General features: G+C 38.1%; 1 protein-coding gene across 2 annotated transcripts; it reads right to left on the bottom strand.

Annotated features, from left to right (window-relative positions):
* Positions 1 to 1,785: 1,785 nt before the first annotated feature.
* Positions 1,786 to 23,202, bottom strand: fuca2 (alpha-L-fucosidase 2). Of its 2 annotated transcripts, none has more exons than XM_067367147.1 (7): positions 22,835 to 23,202; positions 14,662 to 14,849; positions 12,850 to 13,189; positions 7,280 to 7,490; positions 6,252 to 6,442; positions 5,991 to 6,099; positions 1,786 to 2,914 (listed from the first exon to the last, which is right to left on the bottom strand). In XM_067367147.1, exons 1-7 carry the CDS (start codon positions 23,017 to 23,019, stop codon positions 2,777 to 2,779), a joined length of 1,362 nt encoding a protein of 453 aa, XP_067223248.1. In that variant the 5' UTR covers positions 23,020 to 23,202; the 3' UTR covers positions 1,786 to 2,776. The 2 variants fall into 2 exon arrangements, with proteins under 2 accessions (XP_067223248.1, XP_067223249.1); XM_067367148.1 differs by lacking the exon at positions 22,835 to 23,202 and adding an exon at positions 18,933 to 18,986.
* Positions 23,203 to 23,233: the final 31 nt, after the last annotated feature.

Below are 23,233 nucleotides of genomic sequence, written 5' to 3'. Positions count from 1 at the left end.
ACATTATTTGGCTCTATTTTAGAAAACGTGATGATTATCTAATGAAAATATGTGTTACAGTGCCAATAAAAAAAGAACTGAAATCGAATTCATTTCTGATTTATGTTTCTGTCGTTGCATGATGCGAATACAGTTTAAATATGCAACTTCGCTGGATAATGAATGCATAACAGCGAACAAATGGATATAAACTAATGCAAATGAATGATAACAATCGTGACATTAAACAGTTGGTGTTTTTGTCACATTATTTTAACCGCTTGAGATACTACTAACGTTAGCATCCTCTAGCCTAGGGCTGGGCGATATAATGCGCATGACAAAATGCGCGTGACAATTGCATGCGATATATCGCCCAGCCCTATCTCAGCCTCAATGCCAAACATACTACTGTTCTCCACTAATGCAGCATCTACTCAACAAACTAATTACTTTATAATGATATGAAAACATGTGATGTAGTGTACTGTATAACATACCGTTTCGTTGCCCGTTTTTGAAGTGTCCCGCTTTGTGTAGCGCGCAGCCTCATGTCACATGTCAAAACAAACTCTACGAGGCAACAGTGATCGTTTTTATTTCGCCTTTAGAGGTCGCTCTCGTACTGTATAATGACAGCATACTCTTCTCAAATCAAATGCTTTGGTAAAATGTATCGGAGTAAAAGTATACATTTTATTTAGGAAATGTAGTGGAGTAAAAGTAGAAGTTGACAGCAATATAAAAACTCAAACAAAGTACAGATTCTCCCAAAAAATACTTAAGTACTTTAACAAAGTATTATAACTTCATAACATCTCACCACTGGTGAGTAAAGCTTGGGCTAATTTTCATTTGAAAGTGAACTAATCCTTATGCTGACAACAATGAAAGTGCTTGAGAACTATAGGAGACTTATTTCGTAGCACAAAAGAAAACAGTGTGAAAGTGTGGCACAGAAATTCAAAAACAGTGGACTTGTGAAAAGGCCTCTGAAATAATCAGGCCTTCATTTTAAGCTTTCATTTAGTGATGAGGGATTTTTTTGCTAGACAAAGAGCAGGAGAAATACCAAGCGAGTGTCTCAGAGCCAGCAAAAGCTATGAAAAGAGGGACTGTTTATCTCACAGACTAAGATGCAGCCTGCAGAAGTTGTTGTCCACACTGGAAATATCTACTGTAGCCAAAGCACAATAAAGTCAATTAGCCATTTCCAAAGCCCATATTTACAAAATATAGACTTCAGGGGAATCAATATTCTGCTGTCATGAGACCAAATCAAACTTTCTGCATCTAACAGCATCCAAAAATGTTATGGTGTTGCTAGAGGAGGAGTACAGTGAGAAGTGCCAGGTTCCCACAGTAAAGTTCAGTGGTAGTAAAGCTGAAGTGCAGAAGTTCTGAGTGCTGAAGGTGTGAGGGAGTTCTGCTTTATCAATGCTGTCATGAATTCACACACAACTTGAAACAAAAATTGAAACAGAAGATGCTCCATTTGTTGAATTAAATCTAGGGTGTACTCATTTCTGCAATCCTTCATTTAAACACAATTGGCTAATTTACTTATTTTACAGATATTAATGACATATATTTTTCTGTTTTAATTAAGTATGTTGAATACATTTCAGTTCTGCCATTTTCCATGAATCGTATAAAGGGTTTTTTTTCTCTTTTTTTTGTATTTGTTCAAAGGGGTGTACTCATTTATGCTGCATGTGTAATTATTTAAACATTTAGCTCACCTGTTTCTGTTATATTCAGAAATATAAAAAAATTATTTCAAAACAGACACTGTGAGGCTAATCAAACAATTTAATTTATCAGTTTATTCATTTTAAAAGATAATAATGCAAACATACAAAACAGCAATCATTTATCTCATACAAAAATACTAAAATGTGGTTCTGAAAAAAAAATCTCTCTCTCTCTTTTTTTTTTTATTTAGTTAATTTATACATTGTTGCAATGTGCATTTCTTAAGAAACCATTATATTTTCGCCTGTGCAAAAGTCACCATCATGACACCAGGATGAAGCAGGTGTTTAACAGAAATTGCTATTGTTAGATCGGATGGATCTGCACATCAGAAATATCAGATCCGACCCCACACGTTGAATAATCTTAGTCATGTGCGTTTCAATGCCCAGACTTCATCTGACCAGCGCAATTGCTTCACAACAACATCCCATAAAGCCTTGAAATGGCGATATTTCTCTTATCTCTTATTTGTGGAGACAAGCATTCTAAATTCTATGAAACCCCATAATCATAAGATAAAACAACAATAGAATGGAAGTAATAAGTCATATAAAATCAGTTGAATAATAGAAAATGATGAATAAATGATTAAATGATAAATCAAATAACAACTGCATAAATGATTCATTATTATAAAATAAATTGAATAAAAAAAACACAGGTTACTGAAAATCCTTAGATCCTTCACTTTGCAGTTACTAAGATGTTCAGAGATATAAGTGTGTTGCTATGCGGTTGCTAGAATGTTCTGTCAGGTGCTGCACACGGCTTACTTTTTAAAGTTTTTTTTTCACAAGTTTTAACATTTCCAGTCTGATCTCTTAGCAAAGCTAGAGCACACCTCTCCACTTTGCGCCCCTACTAGGATACACTATGCAACAATTAAAAAATTTAATGATCTGATAAAGATGTGAATAAAAATGTAAATTATTTTTGTTGTATTATTATTTAAATGTAAAAGGTGGGGGAAGATATAGTGCCTTCAATCTTTGGCTTCATTTGTCCTAAAGCAGCAACTAACTGTGTTGCTACCCTCTGGCTACACCGCACCAGTCAGTCGCAGAGTCCAAGCCCAGGAGCAGGGCATCTGACTCGGGGCCAGCTGGGGCAGATGAACCTTCAGACCTGTGGGACTCATGGACTTCCACGAGAGGGCCTGATAGCCAATCAGCACCACCTGATTTGGAAATTTGGAAAAGGTTTGAAGGAAGAAAAAGAAAGGTTTTGCTTCAGATGTGATGCTCAGAAAACAGCTCTGAATAATTAAACAAGTCTTCGCTAAGCTCCCAGATTGACAATACAGTAAGCATTTCTGAGAAACGCTGTTGAAAGTGGATCGAACCGGGCACAACACAACATTACAAAAAAGTCAGAAGAATATCACTGAAAAAAAGGGTTTATGATCAGGTAAGAGCTTTAAGACCCACGTTAATATTAGAATAGCTTTCCAGCACGGGAGAGACCCAAGCGAAAGCAGGCCTTCCTGTTCACAAAAGAAAACACGTAAGCGTAGTCATTTTAGAAGTTTTATAAATTAAAGCTTGTATTTTTATATTTATATGTATATATTTATATAAATTTAAGTTGAATATTAATTCATTGTCAATTAATATAATAATTATTTGACTATATTATAAATAATTATAATTCATATAATATAAAATGTATAATAATATAATAAATAATTAGAGGCACAAGGCAATTTTGTCTAAATGTTTTTTACAATGAACTGCATTAATGATAGAGTAGGTGATTTCGGAATGGCTAGCAATAGCAAACTAGCTTTGAAAGCATGAGATCCCACCCTCCCTTCAGAGGGTCTCCAAACCACGCCTCCTTCAAAACACATGAACTGACACAGCAGAGTCTGCAAAGCGTCACAAGATGAGAGACGGCGTTAAATTACCTCATCTTTCAAAGCACACAACATTACAATAGTAATGATCATAAACAACTTACAAAGCTCTAGTTGTACCACCTGACTGCTGCAGATTCATTTCGGCGTTGATAGTATTGACATAGAAAGGCATAATTCTGAGTCTGAGGACGTGAACAGCGGGTACACCATCATGTGTTACGACATGGCGTGAAGTTAACGCAGCAAAAGCTCATCGTTTTTGGTTCAGGAGGAATTGTAAAAGGTGGCTGCTGTTCGTTTACGGCGCCTGGTGACGGTCTACAAATATATCATTGCATTCAGACTGAAAAAATGTGATTGGATGAACATTTTTTGGGCCCTAGATGTACATGTTTTAATATTTAGACCACTTCTATCATTGATTGCTATCTGGATGTGAAGAGTTTCAATCAGTTTAACAAATTGGCTAAATTGTATATTCTTCTGTGTATTTTATGTTAATTTTTTGTTCTTCCTTGACATCCGTTCATCATCTTTGCTTTGCTTTTTGCTTTACATTTTGGAGGCGGAGCAATGAAGGGAGGGTTGTGTTTTTTGGGTTGATTTCAAATATCAACAGTGTTTCTCTTACTGCACCTTTAAGGCAGAGGTCACTTGCTCAGACATTCCCACAGGAATAAAATGCAGATTTGTGAATGGCAATTAAATGACTCAGAGTCAGGCAGGATATAGAGTGCCCCAGGGATGACGCGTTTTTGTAGGCAAAACCCGGAAGCGAGTTAGTATTTTAGGACTTCCGGTTCCAACGCCGTAAAGTCTATGGGTTTTTTGAATGGGTTTTTGCTAAATCGCCTGAAATAAGGTCTGTGGTTAACAAAGCCTCTAAATACTTTCACGTTTTGATCTATGGCATAAAACACACCAGTTATAACCCACTTGTGATTTTTTAAAACTTTTACTGTGTCTTAAAATCGGCGGTTGCTAACAAATTGTTAAAAGGAACTACTTCCTTTGCTGGGGACTTTAGACGTCATCATGACAAACAGGACATTTGGACAGCATTTCTCATGAAAAAGTGGATAAGTATTAATAACAGTGCAGATCATAATCAGCGAGCATGTTTTTAAATAGAGTTGTTTTCTAAATAAAGTTTGAGGAAGCTTGGTGGTGATGTTGATCCGCGACCATGGTGTGCTGTAGTCCGTTTATAGCCTACTATTAGCCTTTTATATCTGACCACTTTATTTAGGCTTCAAAATCTATAAATGTTGTGTTAACTTGTAAAGATTATCTTGATAGACAAAACGTGTAAGTGTCATAACCCTTTGTTTAACACAGAGCTTATTTTCTGCGATTTTCCAAAAGTCTATGTGAAAAATGAATAGGCTTTCAACCGAGGGAACCCGTGCGGCGCTAACTTCCGGGTTGGCCTACAAAAACGCGTCATCCCTGGGGTACTCTATTTGCATGAAATGTGACATTGCAAAGCATTTTTTATACGCAGTAATTTGATTAAAAAAAAAAAAAACTCTGAAACTGAATAAGAATCAGTACAAACAATACTGTTAAAAAGTCTTGGATCGGGATCAAAACTCTCTCATGCTCACCAAGGCTGCATTTATTTGATCAAAAATATAGTAAAACTGGTAATATTGTTTAGAAATATTGAAATGAAATAGTATTACCATTTAAAATAACTGTTTTCTATTTAAATACAATTTAAACATAAATATAAATGTATTCCTGTGATCAAAGCTGAATTTTCAGCATCATTACTCCAGTCTTCAGTGTCACATGACCCTTCATAATTATAATTGCCATTCTATGCTGATTTGCTGCTCAAGAAATATTATTATTATTATCATCAATTTTGACATTTGTGCTGCTTCATATTTTTGTGGATACTGTGACACGTTTTAGAGGATTCTTTGATGAATAGAAAGTTCCAAAAAACAGCATTTACTTGAAATAAAAAAAACTTATAATATTGTAAATGTCTTTACTGCCACTTTTGATCAATTTAATGCAACCTTGCTGAGTAAAATTATTAATTTCTAAGTAAATTATGGTGATTAAATCTAACAACCATTTTGCTCGAATCACATCAAACCATGCAAAATTATTATTATTGTTATACTTTGTTCTCAAATTGTTAATGTTAACAACATCAGCACTGCGTGACTGTATTTAGTATGTATTAGCGTTACTAAATACAGTCATATTAGCGTTTCAATTTATGTACATTCTAATCTCTAACGTTAATTTGTCATCTGATGAGATGGCAACAGCTGCTAAGGTATGGTTGGTCACTAAGTTTTAAGGCCGGGCTTAACAAACAAACAATCAATCATTCAATAAGAATCTATATATATATAATTTCTACAATATACATTACCCGAGTCTTGTCTGCTGACACAATGGGGTCGTTCAGGACAACGTACCCATCATTGGGCCATGAAAGAAAAATAGCATAGATTGCTTTCTCCTTCTGATTCCATGTATACCTGTGAGGACAAAACAAAATTATACTTTAATTTAAAAGCAAATAAAGGTGAAAGAGATGAAACAGTTGAAGAGAGAAACAGAGGCAAAGACACAAACAGAAATTTTTGTAGCACGTTACTGTACATGAGAGAGAAATCATAATGTAACTGACCAAACTCCAGGAGTGGCAGTGTCGTTCTGAACTCTCCATGCACTGCTGTTGTAAATGGCCTCTCCGTTCACCTTAAGCCACTGACCCATCTGCCGCAGACGCTCCTCAAATATGGGCACAATGCGGCCGTCATGTGTGGGGCCCACATTCAACAGCAGATTCCCCCCGCAGGACACGGTCTCCACAAGAGTCTGCAAGACAAACAGAGGACTTCTTAATGTTCTTGCCTTTTACTTTTATATAAAATTGACATTTTTATATATATATATATATATATATATATTTATATATATATATATATATATATATTTATATTGTCAGAAGAAAATGTAATCAGTGTTTACCCATGCAAACTCACCATCACAACATGTTGCTATATGGTTGCTTACTAGAAAAAGAGCTCACACTCAAGTCCATTTTGATAACCACAGTAAACCATACAAGCCACTTGAACTATAAGCAATACTAATAAAGGTGCTTATAGTTTGTAAATTGCACTAATAATAATAATAATAATGGTATACATTTTACTGGTTCTTACAGCAAATTAAGGTAAAAAATTACCTCAACCATGCTAATTTCCACAATAAATCACAATATTCATCAAAACAGTAGGGTGAACATGATTTCACGATTACAACATGTTCCAGAATCACCATCTTTTTTGATCCTGGAACAACATTCCAATCAACCAATCAGATTTGAGGGACAAGTTTACAGTTTATGTAACTAAGTGTTATTCATCTATTTTTTCCCCTCTGATTTTAGAGAAAGGTTATGGGTAGGGTTAGGTTTAGGGGTATGGATAAGGTTAGGTTTCAGACAGGAATGTTAACTAAATATGTTGATCCAGGAACCTGACTTACTTTGAAAAATCATGGTGACCAAAACAGCAGAAATGGATCCATGCACTGAACAAAACTGAAAAGTTTGGCATCAAAATACACACTTGCTTGCTGCAGCATTCATCATTTGTAAGTCATGTGCACACAAGTGTCATAGTGATTGAATGTAAATGTAAAGCTCACTCCTATCAGCTTTTCGATACTGAGGTAATCGCTGAGTTTGGCGTCTCTCCTGTAGCCCCATGACTTCTGGTCAATGGTCATGCAGTTCTCCCACTTGTGCTTCAGCAGGTGTCCTGGGTTGTACCGATCTGAGCAGGTGTAATATCCACCATGTTTACATATGCTGCCATATCCCCACCGGTCATTGGTCACAACAGTGTCACGCACAGGGCTGAAAACACACATTTGCCATCATTTAGGCGACATGACTTCACTTAGACAGTTCTAGTAAGCAAATTGTTTGGTTCTCTACAATGTTATTATGAAATTAAATCAAAATGAAAGTCTTCAGTCTACGTCTGTTTGCTTTGAGTTCATCTATACACTAGTGTACTCCAAAACACTGACTAAATAAGCGTTTAGCAGATAAATTTAAGTAAAAATCTTTTGATTGAGGCAATCAATGGCAGTAGCTCCTCACTGCAGTACACAAGATCCAGGGGGTGAGGTTGGATCCAGATCAGGGGGTGCTGACGGGTAGGTTTAGGGATCAGTGTTTGATGTAGTCAATCAGTATGGTGATTGACATGACCAATATAATTTTAAGAATCTGCTGCAGGGTGACATTGGCCTGGCTACTGACGTCACACTTGGATGTGGGCTGGGTTGGATTGTCCATCGCAGGCTGAAGTGAACGCTTCTCATATGCTGGTTCTTCTGGTGGAGCAAAGTATATAAAGTGGGAGGAGTTGGATCTGGATCCAATCTCGCCCCCTGGACCTTGTGTTCTGCAGTGAGGACCATCTCATCAATTGGGCAAGATTTAGCTAGTTAAAATAGCCAAGTGAGCCCCTGCTGGTAGAAGCAGCAATTACACTAATCTGTTGCCAAAAAGCATTTTTCGCCATTGACCATTCAAAACTAACCTTGTATTTTGACAAAATAAAAAAAGAATGTCAAACAGTACAAAATTAAAAAATGTAATGACTTTATAGTAGATAGCTGATTTTTTTCAGAGGGATCTTAAAGGGTTAGTTCACCCAAAAATCAAAAATTCTGTCATTTATTACTCACCCTCATGCCGTTCCACACCCGTATAGATCTTCGTTAATCTTCAGAATGCAAATTAAGATATTTTTATTGAAATCCGATGGCTCCGTGAGGCCTGCATAGGGAGCAATGACATTTCCTCTCTCAAGATCCATTAATGTACTAAATATTTAAATCAGTTTATGTGAGTACAGTGGTTCAATATTTATATTATAAAGCGACGAGAATATTTTTGGTGCGGCAAAAAAACAAAATAACGACTTATATAGTGACGGCCAATTTCAAGACACTGCTTCAGGAAGCTTCGGAGCATTATGAATCAGTGTGTCGAATCAGCGGTTCGGAGCGCCAAAGTCACGTGATTTCAGCAGTTTGACGGTTTGACACGTGATCCGAATCATGATTCGACACAAAAGATTCATAACACTCCGAAGCTTCCTGAAGCAGTGTCTTGAAAATGGCCATCACTATATAAGTTGTTATTTTGTTTTTTTGCCGCACCAAAAATATTCTCGTCGCTTTATAATATTAATATTGAACAACTGTACTCACATGAACTGATTAATGGATCTTGAGAGAGGAAATGTCACTGCTTCATGTTTGTAGTCCGGGTCCTACAGTCTTTTAGTGATTTTTAAATTAGTGTTTGATTGTTGAAATAAAGTTTTGTATTTAGTATTCATGTCCTAGGCCCTTCTCTTCTTAAAAACCACGTACCTCTGTAACTTTTGTTGGGGATAAAATCTACAAGTACTAATATATTCCGTTTAACAAGTTGTCATGACTTAGTTTGTTTCCCTTTCCGGCCATACCACTCGCTACATAGGCGTGAATATTTAATTTGTCTATTAATTCGATACATTTCCTTTATAGAGATCCTTCTGTGATTTATCCATCTGCTCTGTTCTCGACATTATATGTATCATATATTATATGTATCAAAGTATTTTTATAGAGTAGCCTACGAGTATGAGTAGCACAAGCAGTTTCCGTAATATTTTAGAAATTCGTAACTCTATAAACATATTTGCAAAGTGAAGAGAGGTGAAAAAGGTGACATGTAGAAAGTAGATAGTTGTAGGGGGTCTGGGGGCATCCTTCCCCAGGAGAAGATTTTTGTGATTTTAACATGTAAAGGAAGCATTCTGGTGCACTCTGAAAAGAACATAAATGGAAAAAACAACATTTGCTTCAAGTAAAAAATTAAAAATAAAACATTTTGGCACCAGAGCTGAGCATTGACAAATTTCATAATTGAATGCGATTTTGATTCAGAAGCTTGCAATTTGATTTTGATTTGATTACCTTTGATTCAGTATTGATTAATTTGGGCCTATCAGGTACAGTACATGGCAAATTTCCTCAAAGAAAAAAATCTCTCAACTAATGCTGTAAACAATACAGGGAACCACAGCTGGTACGTCATTATAATATTAGGTTAAATTGATCGTAAGTTACTTATATATAGGCTAACTTACACATAAGGAAGTTTTTATAATAACGTTATAATAAAAGTGACAATTATTTTTCTACTCTTTATGTAGGCCTAAACATTTAAATGGTGACTGTCATAAAACAGATTTATGTATTCAATATAGAAGCACATGTTAAGTACAAATACAATGAATATGTAATACCCTATAGAGCATATATTTATCAAAATGCTCCTCTCAAAGTTCATTTTTGTAGCTAAATGATGAGTTATTGGACATTGTAAGGCTTTTCTGAGGTAGGCTAAATGTGACATTTTTACAAGCTGTTTTATTGACGCCTTTCTGCGGTTGAAACGCTGATTAATCAATTGCATGTGACATGACAGATTTTGGTAAGTTGTACTGTATCTTTCAATATACCTTCAGATGTTCAATCATTTTGTGTTGTAACTAGTAAAGCCAAAGAGATGGCTGGTCACGCTACAGAGCGCCAAGAAAGATAGTGACTAACTCCAGTCTATGGAAAAATAGTAGCCCATTTGCAATTCTTATGAGAATCTTGTGTCACACAGTCACTCACCCCGAAAAAATAACTCTTCGGATGTAAACGATTCACATAAATTATGTATTTTGATTCAAAACTGCTAATTTCGCCACAAAGTGACTAGTTTGCAGGTATAATAAATTACAAAACTGAATAGAGGCAATAGTCTGGAAACACAAATATTTTTCCATACTCTGATTTCTTTTTTCCATACTTTTCCAGAACTGGAAAAAACTCAAATCAAATTCCATACTTTTCTATACTTTTCCAAACCGCGTAGGAACCCTGTTAAAAGGTAATCTGTAAATAGGAAATTTGTTTAAAAGCTGGTTTTGAACAGATAGGGAGAAAGGGAAGTGGGATGTATTTTTGTTTAATTTTTCTTTGCTAAGATAAGGTAGTCTTTTAAAAATAGCTAATTTTTGTTTTGTTTTTGTTTTCCCATTTCTGAAGCTGACATAGTGGCAAGTAAACTAAAGAAACTATTAATTGCTCCTACAATTAAAGCAAATCTACACTTTCCTTATGTGACGTTCTTCATTTATGTTACTCCTCAATGCTCCTAGACTTGGACGTAACAGTGCCACTTGCTAAATTCTGGATGTGATTAGAAAAGAATGCATGTTCTTGAAAAAAAAACAAAAAAAAACATAACTATCATACTTGTGATCTTTGTGGTGGAAAATTAAATGAACAGGAAATGTATAAAATATGAAAATTCAGAGCAATTTCTGAGGTAAAATCTACAGCCACAAGGAAGTAGCCTTTGCATCTATGTTTAAATATATACAAATGCAAAACCTAACCCGTGTGTACACATAATACATAATACAATACACAATACACCACACTGCAGTAAATGAAAATTAGATTTTTTTCCATAATATTTCTATTAATTTGTATAATTTAGAATCTTATCAGCAACTAGAGTATTTGATATATATATTTTTAATGTTTTTAAAAACATATATTTTTTTTCCCTTAAAAAATAAATTCTTTTTTAATATATTCCATTGTATTACAGTATTTTTATATTTATGTATGTGTGTGTGTCTATCTGTCTGAGTATATACAGTGGCATGTGAAAGTTTGTGAACCCCTTGCAGAATCTGTGAAAATGTGAATAATTTTAACAAAATAAGAGAGATCATACAAAATGCATGTTATTTTTTGTTTAGTACTGTCCTGAGTAAGATATTTTACATAAAAGATGTTTACATATAATCCACAAGACAAAAAAGTTGCCGAATTTATTAAAATAACTCAAAAGTTTGGGAACTATTGATTCTCAATACTGTGTGTGGTTACCTGATGATCCATGACTGTTTTTATGTTTTGTGATGGTTGTTCATGAGTCTCTTGTTTGTCCTGAGCAGTTAAACTGAGCTCTGTTCTTCAGAAAAATCCTCCAGCTCCTGCAGATTCTTCAGTTTTCAAGTATTTTTGCATATTTGAACCCTTTCCAGCAGTGACTGATTGATTTTGAGATCCGTTTTTTTTCACACTGAGGACAATTGAGGGACTCAAACTCAACTATTAAAAAAGGTTCAAACATTCACTGATGCTCCAGAAGGAAACACGATGCAATAAGAGCCGGGAGGTGAAAACTTTTTGAATTTAAAGATCAAGGTAAATTGTATTTAATTTGTCTTCCGGGAAACATGCAAGTATCTTCTATTGCTTCCGAAGCGAAGTACTAAATGAAAAAAAAAAAAATATATATATATTTTAACAAAATAAGAAATATTTGGAACTTTGAAAAAAAATTGAACTTTTTCATCCTGTTCAAAAGTTTTCACCCCACGGCTCTTAATGCATCGTGTTTTCTTCTGGAGCATCAGTGAATGTTTGAACCTTTTTTAATAGTTGAGTTTGAGTCCCTCAGTTGTGCTCAGTGTGAAAAGACGGATCTCAAAATCATTCAGTCACTGCTGGAAAGGATTCAAATATGCAAAAAGTCCTTGAAAACTGAAGAATCTGCAAGAGCTGGAGGATTTTTCTGAAGAACAGAGCTCAGTTTAACTGCTCAGAACAAACAACAGACTCATGAACAACCATCACAAAACAAAACAAAACAAAAAAAACAGTTTTTTGAACAGAGATATTTTAATAAATTCAGCTACTTTTTTGTCTTGTGGATTATATGTAAACATCTTTTATGTAAAATATCTTACTCAGGACAGTACTAAATAAAAAAATAACATGCATTTTGTATAATCTCTCTTATTTTGATAAAATTATTCACATTTTCACAGATTCTGCAAGGGGTTCACAAACTTTTGCATGCCACTGTATTGTTATTGTTAGTAACTGAAAATATTAAGATATGAATATTGTCTGGTACCATGAAATACTAAAATACAAATTATTAAAGAATAAATATTATTGAAACAAAATACAGTACATTAATTTTATTAAAAAAAAAGTTTTTTTTAATCAGCCTTCTTTGTCTGTTGAGGATCACAAGTGAAATAGACATTAAATATGATCATTTGATATTGCCTTTAGACCTCCTCCCGGTTTCTTGGTTTGTAATCATGACACTTCTGTTAAGGTGGCCTTACCTCTCGTTATAAAGCCAGGCGAGGAACCCTGTGCTGTTCCAGTAAGAGTCGGGTGCATCTCCATCACCATCAGACCACAGCACTTCAGGTTTGAACTTGTTGACTATCTCGTACAGCTCAGGCAGGCTCTTTGTAGTAGGGAACACATTGGTTTTGAAGTGGTTGTCAGCATCGGCTCTGAACTTAGGGTTAAACCACTCAAACAAAGAATGGTAAAGCCCCAGACGCAAATCACTGTGTGTCCGCAAAGCATTGGCAATATCATCCACCAGATCCCGCTTCGGCCCAACCGCCACTGCGTTCCAGGGCCATGAGTACTTTGAGTCCCACAGTGTAAAGCCTGAGGAATTGAAACACACAGGTGAATCGCACAAACCCTATCAAGAACATGTTTGGGACTTCAATTAAAAAAAAAAAAAAAGTGATTTTTTTGCATTGTGATTTTATAGTGTATTCCATTGTACAGTATTTTTTTATATAAAATTCAGAAGTAATCTGTCTGAAGATGACATGTGGAAATGTGTTTAACTGCATGAAAATATTGTCTTTACAAACACTGGCATTATTTTTATTTTTATTTTGGGGTGGTATGACCTGTTTTCATGTTATTCACACATAAACCTTTTGTTGTTCCCCTTAAACAAATAGAACTATACCACTGTAATGTAATGTAATGTAATGTAATATTATATGGCATAGTACTATTTGGTGCCTTTATGCCTTCCTACAGTGGAATGCATCCTCTGAAGGCAGCATTTTTTATCTTTCGGATGCAGCCCATGTTTCAGGTATTGCGGTATGGCATATTGGTGCCTGTATATTTTTAAGGGGTCCTTGATTATGATTTGACTTTTTTTAACTTTAGTTAGTGTGCAATGTTCCTGTTTGAGCATTAAAAAAACATCTGCAAAGTTACAATGCTCAAAGTTCAATATAAAGGGAGATATTTTCTTTTACAGAAATTGCTTTTTAAGGACTACAACAAACAGCTGGTAGGGACTACAATGGGCTTCTTTCCGGGTTGGTGACATCACAAACCCCAAAATTTACATAAACCCCGCCCCCGAGAACACATAACAAAGGGGCCATGTTAGGGCTGCACGATTAATCGCATGAGATTGTCATGCGTGTCTCATCAGTAAAGCCGGTTCTGTGATTAGCGGTAAATGTCCATCACCTGCTTTCAAATGGAGCGGCACTTAATATACAGAGCCGTAGTTCGCGGACAAGCTACGCAATATCGTGTTCATAATCGAAGGCGATTCATCTGCGATTATGAACGCGATATTGCGTAGCTTGCCCGCGAACTACGGCTCTGTATATTAAGTGCCGCTCCATTTGAAAGCAGGTGATGGACATTTACCGCTAATCACAGAACCGGCTTTACTGATGAGACACGCATGACAATCGCATGCGGTTAATCGTGCAGCCCTAGGCCATGTTGAGCTGCTTTAGAGAAAAGGAACAGTTGTTGTAGTAGAGTGTTGTTTCATGCCGTCATTTTACGCCGGACTGCTTCACAAACAAGGGTCAATTCAACTCTGGATTTGCACAAAAGATTAACATGACCTTTTACTGTTTTCACTGCAAGTTATATAGTTAATCATAGTTTTTACTTAAAAACATACATTTGTTTTATAGAATGTGATGTTAAACCATTTATAGTAAGGTATTTTATAGTTAACCAATTAACAGGTTTTTACCATGGCATTTTTACAGTATTTTTTTTTTTTATGTAACATTAAAATAATCGGTTGACATATATGCAAAAATTAAATGCAAATGCAGTCGGTGCAGTCATTTCTTACAAACCTTCATGGTGTTTGGTTGTGAGCACAATATATTTGGCTCCAGATGAGGCAAAAATGTCAACCCACTCTACAGGATCAAAGAATTCAGCCTGGAACTGAGGTGCAAAGTCTGCGTAGGTGAAGCGAGTTGGATAATTCTGCTCCATAAACTTAACATAAGATGGGATTTTCTTGCCCTGCCAGTACCACCTGTTGGAAAACAAAACTATTAAGTACAATTAACCTCAAATATGCAAACACAAAAACACTGTCATAAAGTGACCATTTATTGAAACTTTAATTGAGGTAAGTTGCATTTTTAAATGAATTATATTACAGTATTTCGATATAACTCAAAAGGTAAAATGTCTGGAGGAGGTATGGGGAAATATTTTCACATCATGCAATATTTTCATGGAATTAATGTAAAATAAAAATATACATGTAAAATATACTCATTTTACAAATATAGGCTTCATTTTCTTTGCAAAGCAGATCGGATCATTTCAGGACACAGTCCGTTTACATTTGGCCTCTCTATCTGGATAACCGATTGGATTTCTGTTTCCCGCACAATATTTAAATTAGGCGCGTTCGAAAGGCATAAGGGCCGTTTCATAGTCAACGCATCTGTACACATACGCGTCCCCGAGGCTACGCATCGTTACGCTTCGGCCGCCATTATGCGTCGGTGCGTAGCCAAATGTGTCGTCCTAGTTTTTGATACGCGACGCGCCGATGCACGCAATACTATGCGTTGTCAGTGGGGGCGACATTGCAAGTATTGTACATTAATTCAAGTATATTGTGTTTACAGAAGAAGAAGGTTTGAATACAATGGCGGGCGAAGAGGAAAAATTATGCGAACTTGTATTCATCCTAAAATACTGGAAATGTCTCTCATCGTCCAGGCTTCGCATGGGAAGCACCAGAGACAAACTCCCCATCCTGATCTCTTTTTTGATTTAAAGGGCGAACATACCACCGTCTATCTCTGCGTTGCCTTTGTTGCCGCCGATGTAAAATCAGCAACAGAATACACTCCTCTTCAGTTGCCATTTTGATCTGAATATCACCCGACTCTACTATCCCCTGTTGCGTGAGCGGTGTATTGCATACACGCATCGCCCGTGACGTTTGCGTCCTCTGTTTAGACTATGAAAGGGAGCGCGTCGCTCGCGTTGCTTGCTCACGTTTCTCACGTTGACTATGTAACGGCCCTAAAGGCCAGAACACACCAAGCTGATGCCGACAAACTAGTGGCAATGAAAGCACTGTGGGGTTGGCTCACGTCGGCAGCGTCTGTGTCCAAAGTTGCCCTGACACACCAAACCGACGGCCAAGTAGCACGTCAGTTCTGCGCCTGTGTGAGATGAAATTCCTTTCCGAGCCAGCAGGCGGCAGTAGCTGAACAGCCAATCAGAATGATCAGATGGCCCCACAGACCGGCAAGCTCCGACGCCGTTTCAAAAGCAGACGAGGACCAACTTCAGCCGACGTTGCAGAACACACAGAGAAAACTTATTCGGCCGACGAAGAAAAACTGCCCGATGGCTGACCGTCGGCTTGGTGTGTTCCTGCCTTATGAAGCCATTTGAAGCTTAAGGCAGGAACACACAATGCTGACGGTCTGCCGTCGGACAGTTTTTCTTTGTCGGCCGACTAAGTTCTCGGTGTGTTCCGCACCGTCGGCTGAAGTTGGTCCTCGTCTGCTTTTTTTTGGCCGATTCGAAAAGTTGAATTGCCGTCGGAGCTCGCCGGTCCGTCGGGCCATCTGATCATTCTGATTGACTGTTCAGCTACTGCTGCCTGCTGGTTCGGAAAGGCATTTCATCTCACGCAGGCACAGAACTGACGTGCTACTTGGCCGTCGAGCGTCGGTTTGGTGTCAGGTTAACTTTGGACACAGACGCTGCCGACGTGAGCCAACCCCGCAGTCTGCTTTCATCGCCACTAGTTAGTCGCCGTCGACTTGGTGTGTTCTGGCCTAGAGTAAAACAACTTTCACTTTAGCTTCTATCAATGCAGTGCACACAGCACGGATTTTTTTTGAGTTATTCAACAAAAGTAGGCAACAATCGGTAGGCAAACGATCACAAATATAGTACTTAATTAACTAATTGAAGTTTCCCAACATTAATCTTGTATGATCAAAAGATTATTATTATTATCATCATCATTTCATGATTGGAAGGAGTGCACAAGCATTTAGATTGTGAAATATGTAGAAAATGGCAGAATCTGAACATCTTTGTATTAAAGAAATAAAAGAATGCACATCGCATTAAAAGCATTCATTAGAACTAAACAAGGGTAGGCTATACGACACCAGATTAAGTAATAGGTTATAGCGTTATAGCGTTGACAGAAATGGGAGATAAATAAACTGAAACAATAAAAACATACGCGATTGCCTTGTTTAGAGAATGTTGCACAGCTAAAATGAAAAAATTAGTTTAAATAAGTTTTAAAGATTGTTATTTATTGTAAATTTCAAGGAAGTGTAATTTCTTATCAAAACTGCATCTGTCCATTATTTTCTGACAGCCATGGAGAGAGACTGGGCAGGGATTTATATGACGTTGCATGTTAATGCCAAGTGAACGCAGCTTGCGATACCATATAGTACTGAATGATTAACATTAATGTACAATGATAATTACATGGGCAGGGGCGGAGCCAGACATTGTAAATATTCGGGGCTTAGCCCAAATCTATTTTGTCCAATAACATTTTAATTTTCCATTAACAGCTTTACAGACACGAAAGTAATATTGTGAAATATTATTACAATTTAAAGGGATAGTTCACCCAAAAATGAAAATTTGATGTTTATCTGCTTACCCCCAGTGCATCCAAGATGTAGAGGACTTTTTTTCTTCAGTCAAACGCAAATTATGATTTTTAACTGCAACCGCTGCCGTCTGTCAGTCAAATAATAGCAGTGATTGGGAACTTGAACAATAAGAGTCGAAAAAACTTCCATAGACAAATCCAAATTAAACCCTGCGGCTCGTGACGGCACATTGATGTCCTAAGACACGAAATGATCAGTTTGTGCGAGAAACCGAACAGTATTTATATAATTTTTTACCTCTAGTACACCACTATGTCCAACTTCGTTCAACTTCCGGTTAGTGAGGTCTGATCGCGCTCTGACAACGGAAGTGATGTCTCGCACTCATTGAAGTATATGGGCGAGACATCACTTCCGTCATCACAATGCATTTTTTGACCTCACTAACAGGAAGCTGAACGAAGTTGGACATAGTGTTGTATTAGAGGTAAAAATTATTTAAATAATGTTCGGTTTCTCGCACAAACCGATTGTTTCGTGTCTTAGGACATTAATGTGTCGTCACGATCACGATCACTGATAAGCTACGTAATATAGCGTTCAATATCGATATGAATCGCCGCTGATATTGAACGCGATATTGCATGGCTTATCAGTGAACTACAGTTCTGTCTATAAAATGCCGCTTCATTTGAAAGCAGGTGATGGCGATTTAGCGGTAATCAGGGAACCGGATTTACTGACGAAATGCGCATGACAAAAGCATTCGATATATCGCCCAGCCCTAATTTTCAGCATCATTACTTAAATGAAGTAAGTAATGACTTACTTCATTTAAGTAAGTCATTACCCCCGCTCCCATCATTACTTAGGGAGCGGGGGTACTGACCACACATTTTACAAGATAAGATATTTGTCAATTAGCTGCGTTTCCATTACAGAAATGTGATATTTTCTAAATGTCGATAAAAAAACTATTGCGACATGACGGCATGCGACTAAAACTCTTGCGATGAGTCATTTTCCTCTCGCGATAAGTCATTTTCCAAAAGATATTTCTATCAGAGAGCTTTATTTTGAGTGTAATATTTGCTACGGCTTCTAGAAGCCCTTCTCCCTCATATATGCTTCCCTAGGTGCTTCTCAATAATCCAATGGATGCTTCCTCATTTCTTCGCTCCTCCATCCTCCAGCCTGTGACCTGGAAAATGATCAAAGAAAATCTCGAAGGCCATTTTAATTCTATAAATACCATTTTAATTCTATAAAAGCACTGTGAGGATGTGAGGAACAAGGCGTGATGAAGCTTCCTGAGGAGCAATGAGCAAGGACGCACAGGTGCAAAGACATCTAATACTATTAGTTTCTATTATGTTCATTATTAATTGTTAATAGATTAATACTATTAGTATTACATGTCAAACTTTAAGGTTTCCTAGATCGAGCTTGAGGGATCAAGCATATTCCAATATACAAATAAGTTTTCCTACGATTACCTGGTCTACGTTTTCTTTTCTTGCATCCTCCCGTTGCCTCTAGGGGATGAAGCTGAGGTGCGAGGAAAGAGATGAATAAGTAAGAAAAGAAAAGCACCCCTCTCTCGTCTTCTGTACAAACATACCATGCTATCTTTAAAGAATGATGATATGACTGTACGTCAGGTGACCTGTAAATGCGAATGTTTCCATTGCAGTTTTGTGAAATATTCCTTTTTCAAATTCCCTGAAAAACCACCTCATGCGAGCAGAAAACATTTTTGCAATGAGTTTTTGTGAAATTGACACGTTTCCATTGAGCGTATTTTCAATTTGCACAATTTAAAAGGTAATGGAAACACAGCTAATTCTCATCTCATCTCTCCTTACCCTCTTCATGAGATTAGTGGAATCCATAAGGCAGGAACGAGGTTCCCAGCGAATCGAACTCTGAGAGGTAATTTCACAGAAAGAAACAGCGCATGTAGGGCAGGAACATCCAAGTTATAGAACCTGGCGAAAGTGAACGGTGAAGCCCAGCCAGCCACCTCAGATTTCTGCAATGGACACACTACTGGACCAAGCCCAGGATGAGGCGATATCTCTCGTGGAGTGTGCTCTTACTCTGAGGAGGAGTAAGCAAGCACTATTGTGTCAACTATCCATCGGGATAGCGTTAGCTTTGTGACCGGATGCCCTTTGGTGCAGCCCTGAAGCATACAAAGAGCTGTTCCGACTGTCTGAATGAGGTGGGACGGTCAATGTAAGTTCTTAAAGCTCTGACTGGGCAGATTAAGTTCAGTTCCTGATCGTCCAGAGAAGGAGGAAGCACAGAGAGAGTAATCACCTGCGCTCTGAACAGTGAAGGGGCGAGGCAGGTTTAGCCTCCTAGACCCCTTCAAGAAACGGACAACAAGGTTGTTCCTGCCCACCGACTGTCCAGCTAGAGGAGCATGAAAAGCTGCTATAGCCGCAACATAGACCTTAAGAGTGGAGGATGTATGACCCTTATCCAACAGCTCTTGAAGGAAGGACACTATCAGATATGTCACACGCAGAAATGTATTCATCGCGGGCTGTGCACCAAGCGGAGAAGACTGACCATTTAAGGGCATACAGGCGACTTGTAGACGGGGCTCTAGCGGGTGAAATAGTATTAAGGACATTCCCAGGGAGGTCAACAGGCTCCCACCATAGATGCCGGGGCCACAGCTCAGGCTGGGGGTGCCAAATTGTTCTGTTTGCCTAAGAAAGGAGACCCCATCTCAGGGGAATTAGTCACAGCACCGCTGTGAGCAGCTGAGACAGCTCCGAGAGCCAATGCTGGTTCCTCCAGAGCGGGGCCACTAGGAGGACCTTGTGTTTGTGTTCCCTGATTTTTCTGACAACCTGGGGGATCAGAGCGATCGGGGGAAAGGCATAAAGAAGGAGGATGGGCCAATCATGGGCCAGCACATCCCTGTTTCTTTAAAAATAGATTGGGCAATGACAATTGTCTTCAGAGGCAAAAAGGTCGACCTCTGCCTTCCCAAAGATTTCGCAGATTTTCTGAACTGTTTGAGGGTGGAGCATCCACTCTTCTGAGGACACATTGCTCCGTGACAGCATGTCTGCCCCTTGGTTCAATATTCCCGGCACATGGGCTGCTTTCAGCGAAAGCAGATTGCAACATGCCCACCCCAGAAAACTCTTTATTAGAGTGACAAGGCACTTCGAAGAGAGCCCACCCTGGTGATTTATGTAGGACACAACAGTCACTATCGGAGCGGACTAGGACGTGGTGTCCTGCCAGGAGAATCAGGAAAGACTGAAAGGCTCGACAGACTGCCAGCATTTCCAGGCAGTTGATGTGTAGCCTGCTTTCCTCGCTTGACCAAGTGCCAGAGGCTGATCTGCCCTCGCACAGGGCTCCCCAGCCTGTCTTGGAAGCGTCTGTGAAGACAACTTTTCTCCTGTACACCATCCCTAGAGCCACACCCTGCTTGTACCAGCAAGGGTCCTTCCAGGGAGACAGGGCTGTGACGCAAGCCTGGTTCACCCTGATACATAATTGCCCAGATGCCAGGTGTGGGATGGAACTCCGGTTTTCAGCCAGAACTCTAGGGGTCATATATGAAGCAGACCCTGTAGTACCAGCGATGCATAGGCCATGAGGCCTAGCATTCTTTTAAATGTTCTGAGCGTCAGAGAGGTTCCAATTTTGAAGGTTGTCACAAGCTGCTGTATGGCCGGAACCCATTCTGGCGAGACCACTGCCCTCATCTGGGTTGAGTCGAAAACTGTTCCCAGAAACAAAATCAGTCGGCTAGGAAGCAGTGAACTCTTGGCAAAGTTGACCTTGAGCCCCAAGCACTCCAGTTGGTTGAGGTGGAGGGACCTGTGGGATACTAGCTCAGTCTCCGACTGGGTTAAGACAAGCCAGTCATCGAGGTAGTTCAATATGCGGATTCCAAACTGCCTCAGAGGAGAAAGAGCCACATCCATACATTTCGTAAAGGTATGAGGAGCAAGGGACAGGCCGAATGGAAGGACTATGTATTGATATGCCACTCCCTCGAAGGCAAATCTCAAGAAGGCCACGTTCCGGGACTGATCCCGGCAATGTTACTGGGTCAGACTATTGTGAATGTGAGGAGACAACTGATTGAACTCACAAAGCATGAATACACTGCAGGCTCACTCCTGCTTGAATCCAAGGTAAAGGGGGGATGCCTTTGCTTGAAAATGTTCACATTTTTATATTCAGAAATAACTACGAAATGCAACGGATTTCTACCATATTCAGAGAAATTTTGTTACTGATGATAAGTATCTGTCAAATAGGACGTTTTGGTTTATCCCTAAATGAACGCGCATAAGGGACGTTAAAAAGACTGAGAAGGAGGTATGAAAACATTGTAATAGCTAGGTACACTCCACATATATTTTAGCTAGCTAATCCATTGCAATTTAGCCATAACTATCAGTGTAACTGTAACCAGTTACCAAAAAAGCCATCTGTTTTGTTACTTCATTTTTTCAATAGTGTCTTATCAATGACAAAAGTATTCACATTGGTATTTGTTTTCTTCCTTAATTAATCTGACATTTGAACGAATTGGCTTGAATGAACAATTTAAGTAGCTCACTCATTAAAACATCGAATCGCTGCCACCTACTGGCGGTTTCAATATTTAACATAATTTCTTTTTTAGAATCACTCCGTTATGTTAGAATTTTATGAATGGTTATAGATAAATTCCATAAAGTTATGATAGATAGATAGATAGATAGATAGATAGATAGATAGATAGATAGATAGATAGATAGATAGATAGATAGATAGATAGATAGATAGATAGATAGATAGATAGATAGAAAGAAATTATCCAGTAACACTACACATAAAACAGATTTTTATTATTATTATTATTACAAAATAATAATAACAGGCAGCATACCAACGCTCACCTACGCCCTTGGTGAGCTTTATTTTGGAGAAAATTAACGGCCCATTCTTCGTACCTCGCTAAATACATCTGAGATGATTTGACAGATGCTAGATCTTCTAATCGTGATAACTGATCTCTGGCTAATTTGGTTCTTCAAACAAATTTGTGGATTGGATTAAAATATCAGATTAAGTTGGCTGTGCACAACTGCGGTGTGCATGAACTCGCTGTCGGTGAGAAAGCGCTGCAGGTATCGGTGTATGGATACTGTAGAAAGGCGGTATTGAACTGTTTAACATATATTAGTAGAGAGATAAAATTATATTTTGACAGTAGGCTACTGTTAAGAAAACTCAAACCTGAAAGATTACCATGGTGTTGTACAATACATCTGCAAAACAACACAATATTGTGGAACCTTGGTAATGCCGTGATACTTTCAGTACTTTTTGTGTCATACACACTGTATTCGCGCTGATGCTGCAGACTTACCAGAACCATTCACTGCCATAGCTGGGAACTGAAAACACTCCCCAGTGAATGAATATGCCGAATTTGGCTTGATCGAACCATTCCGGTAGAGGTCTCGAATCAATTGATTCCCACGTAGGCTGGTATTGACAAAGACAGCTGCCAATCAAGAGTAAAGAAAGGGAACAAACACTCCAGTGATGCATTGTGCTGCTGCTGTCACTTATTCACAGCGATCAAATGACACTTGTTTAAAATCGCATGAATCACATGTGGTTTTCACGTGATCTGTCACATACGTGCCAACTGAAAAAAAAAAATGTAAAAAACTAAAACACAGCAACTGAAGCAGTTTCCTCATTCTGAAACCGGGAAACAAGTGTATATAAATGAACGCCACCACTGCGAAGGCTCGATTTA

The sequence above is a fragment of the Chanodichthys erythropterus genome, chromosome 18, assembly GCF_024489055.1.
Source record: "Chanodichthys erythropterus isolate Z2021 chromosome 18, ASM2448905v1, whole genome shotgun sequence".
Classification (NCBI taxonomy): domain Eukaryota; kingdom Metazoa; phylum Chordata; class Actinopteri; order Cypriniformes; family Xenocyprididae; genus Chanodichthys; species Chanodichthys erythropterus.
Note: the sequence above shows the minus strand (reverse complement) of the source record. Positions and strands in the feature narration are given on the sequence as shown.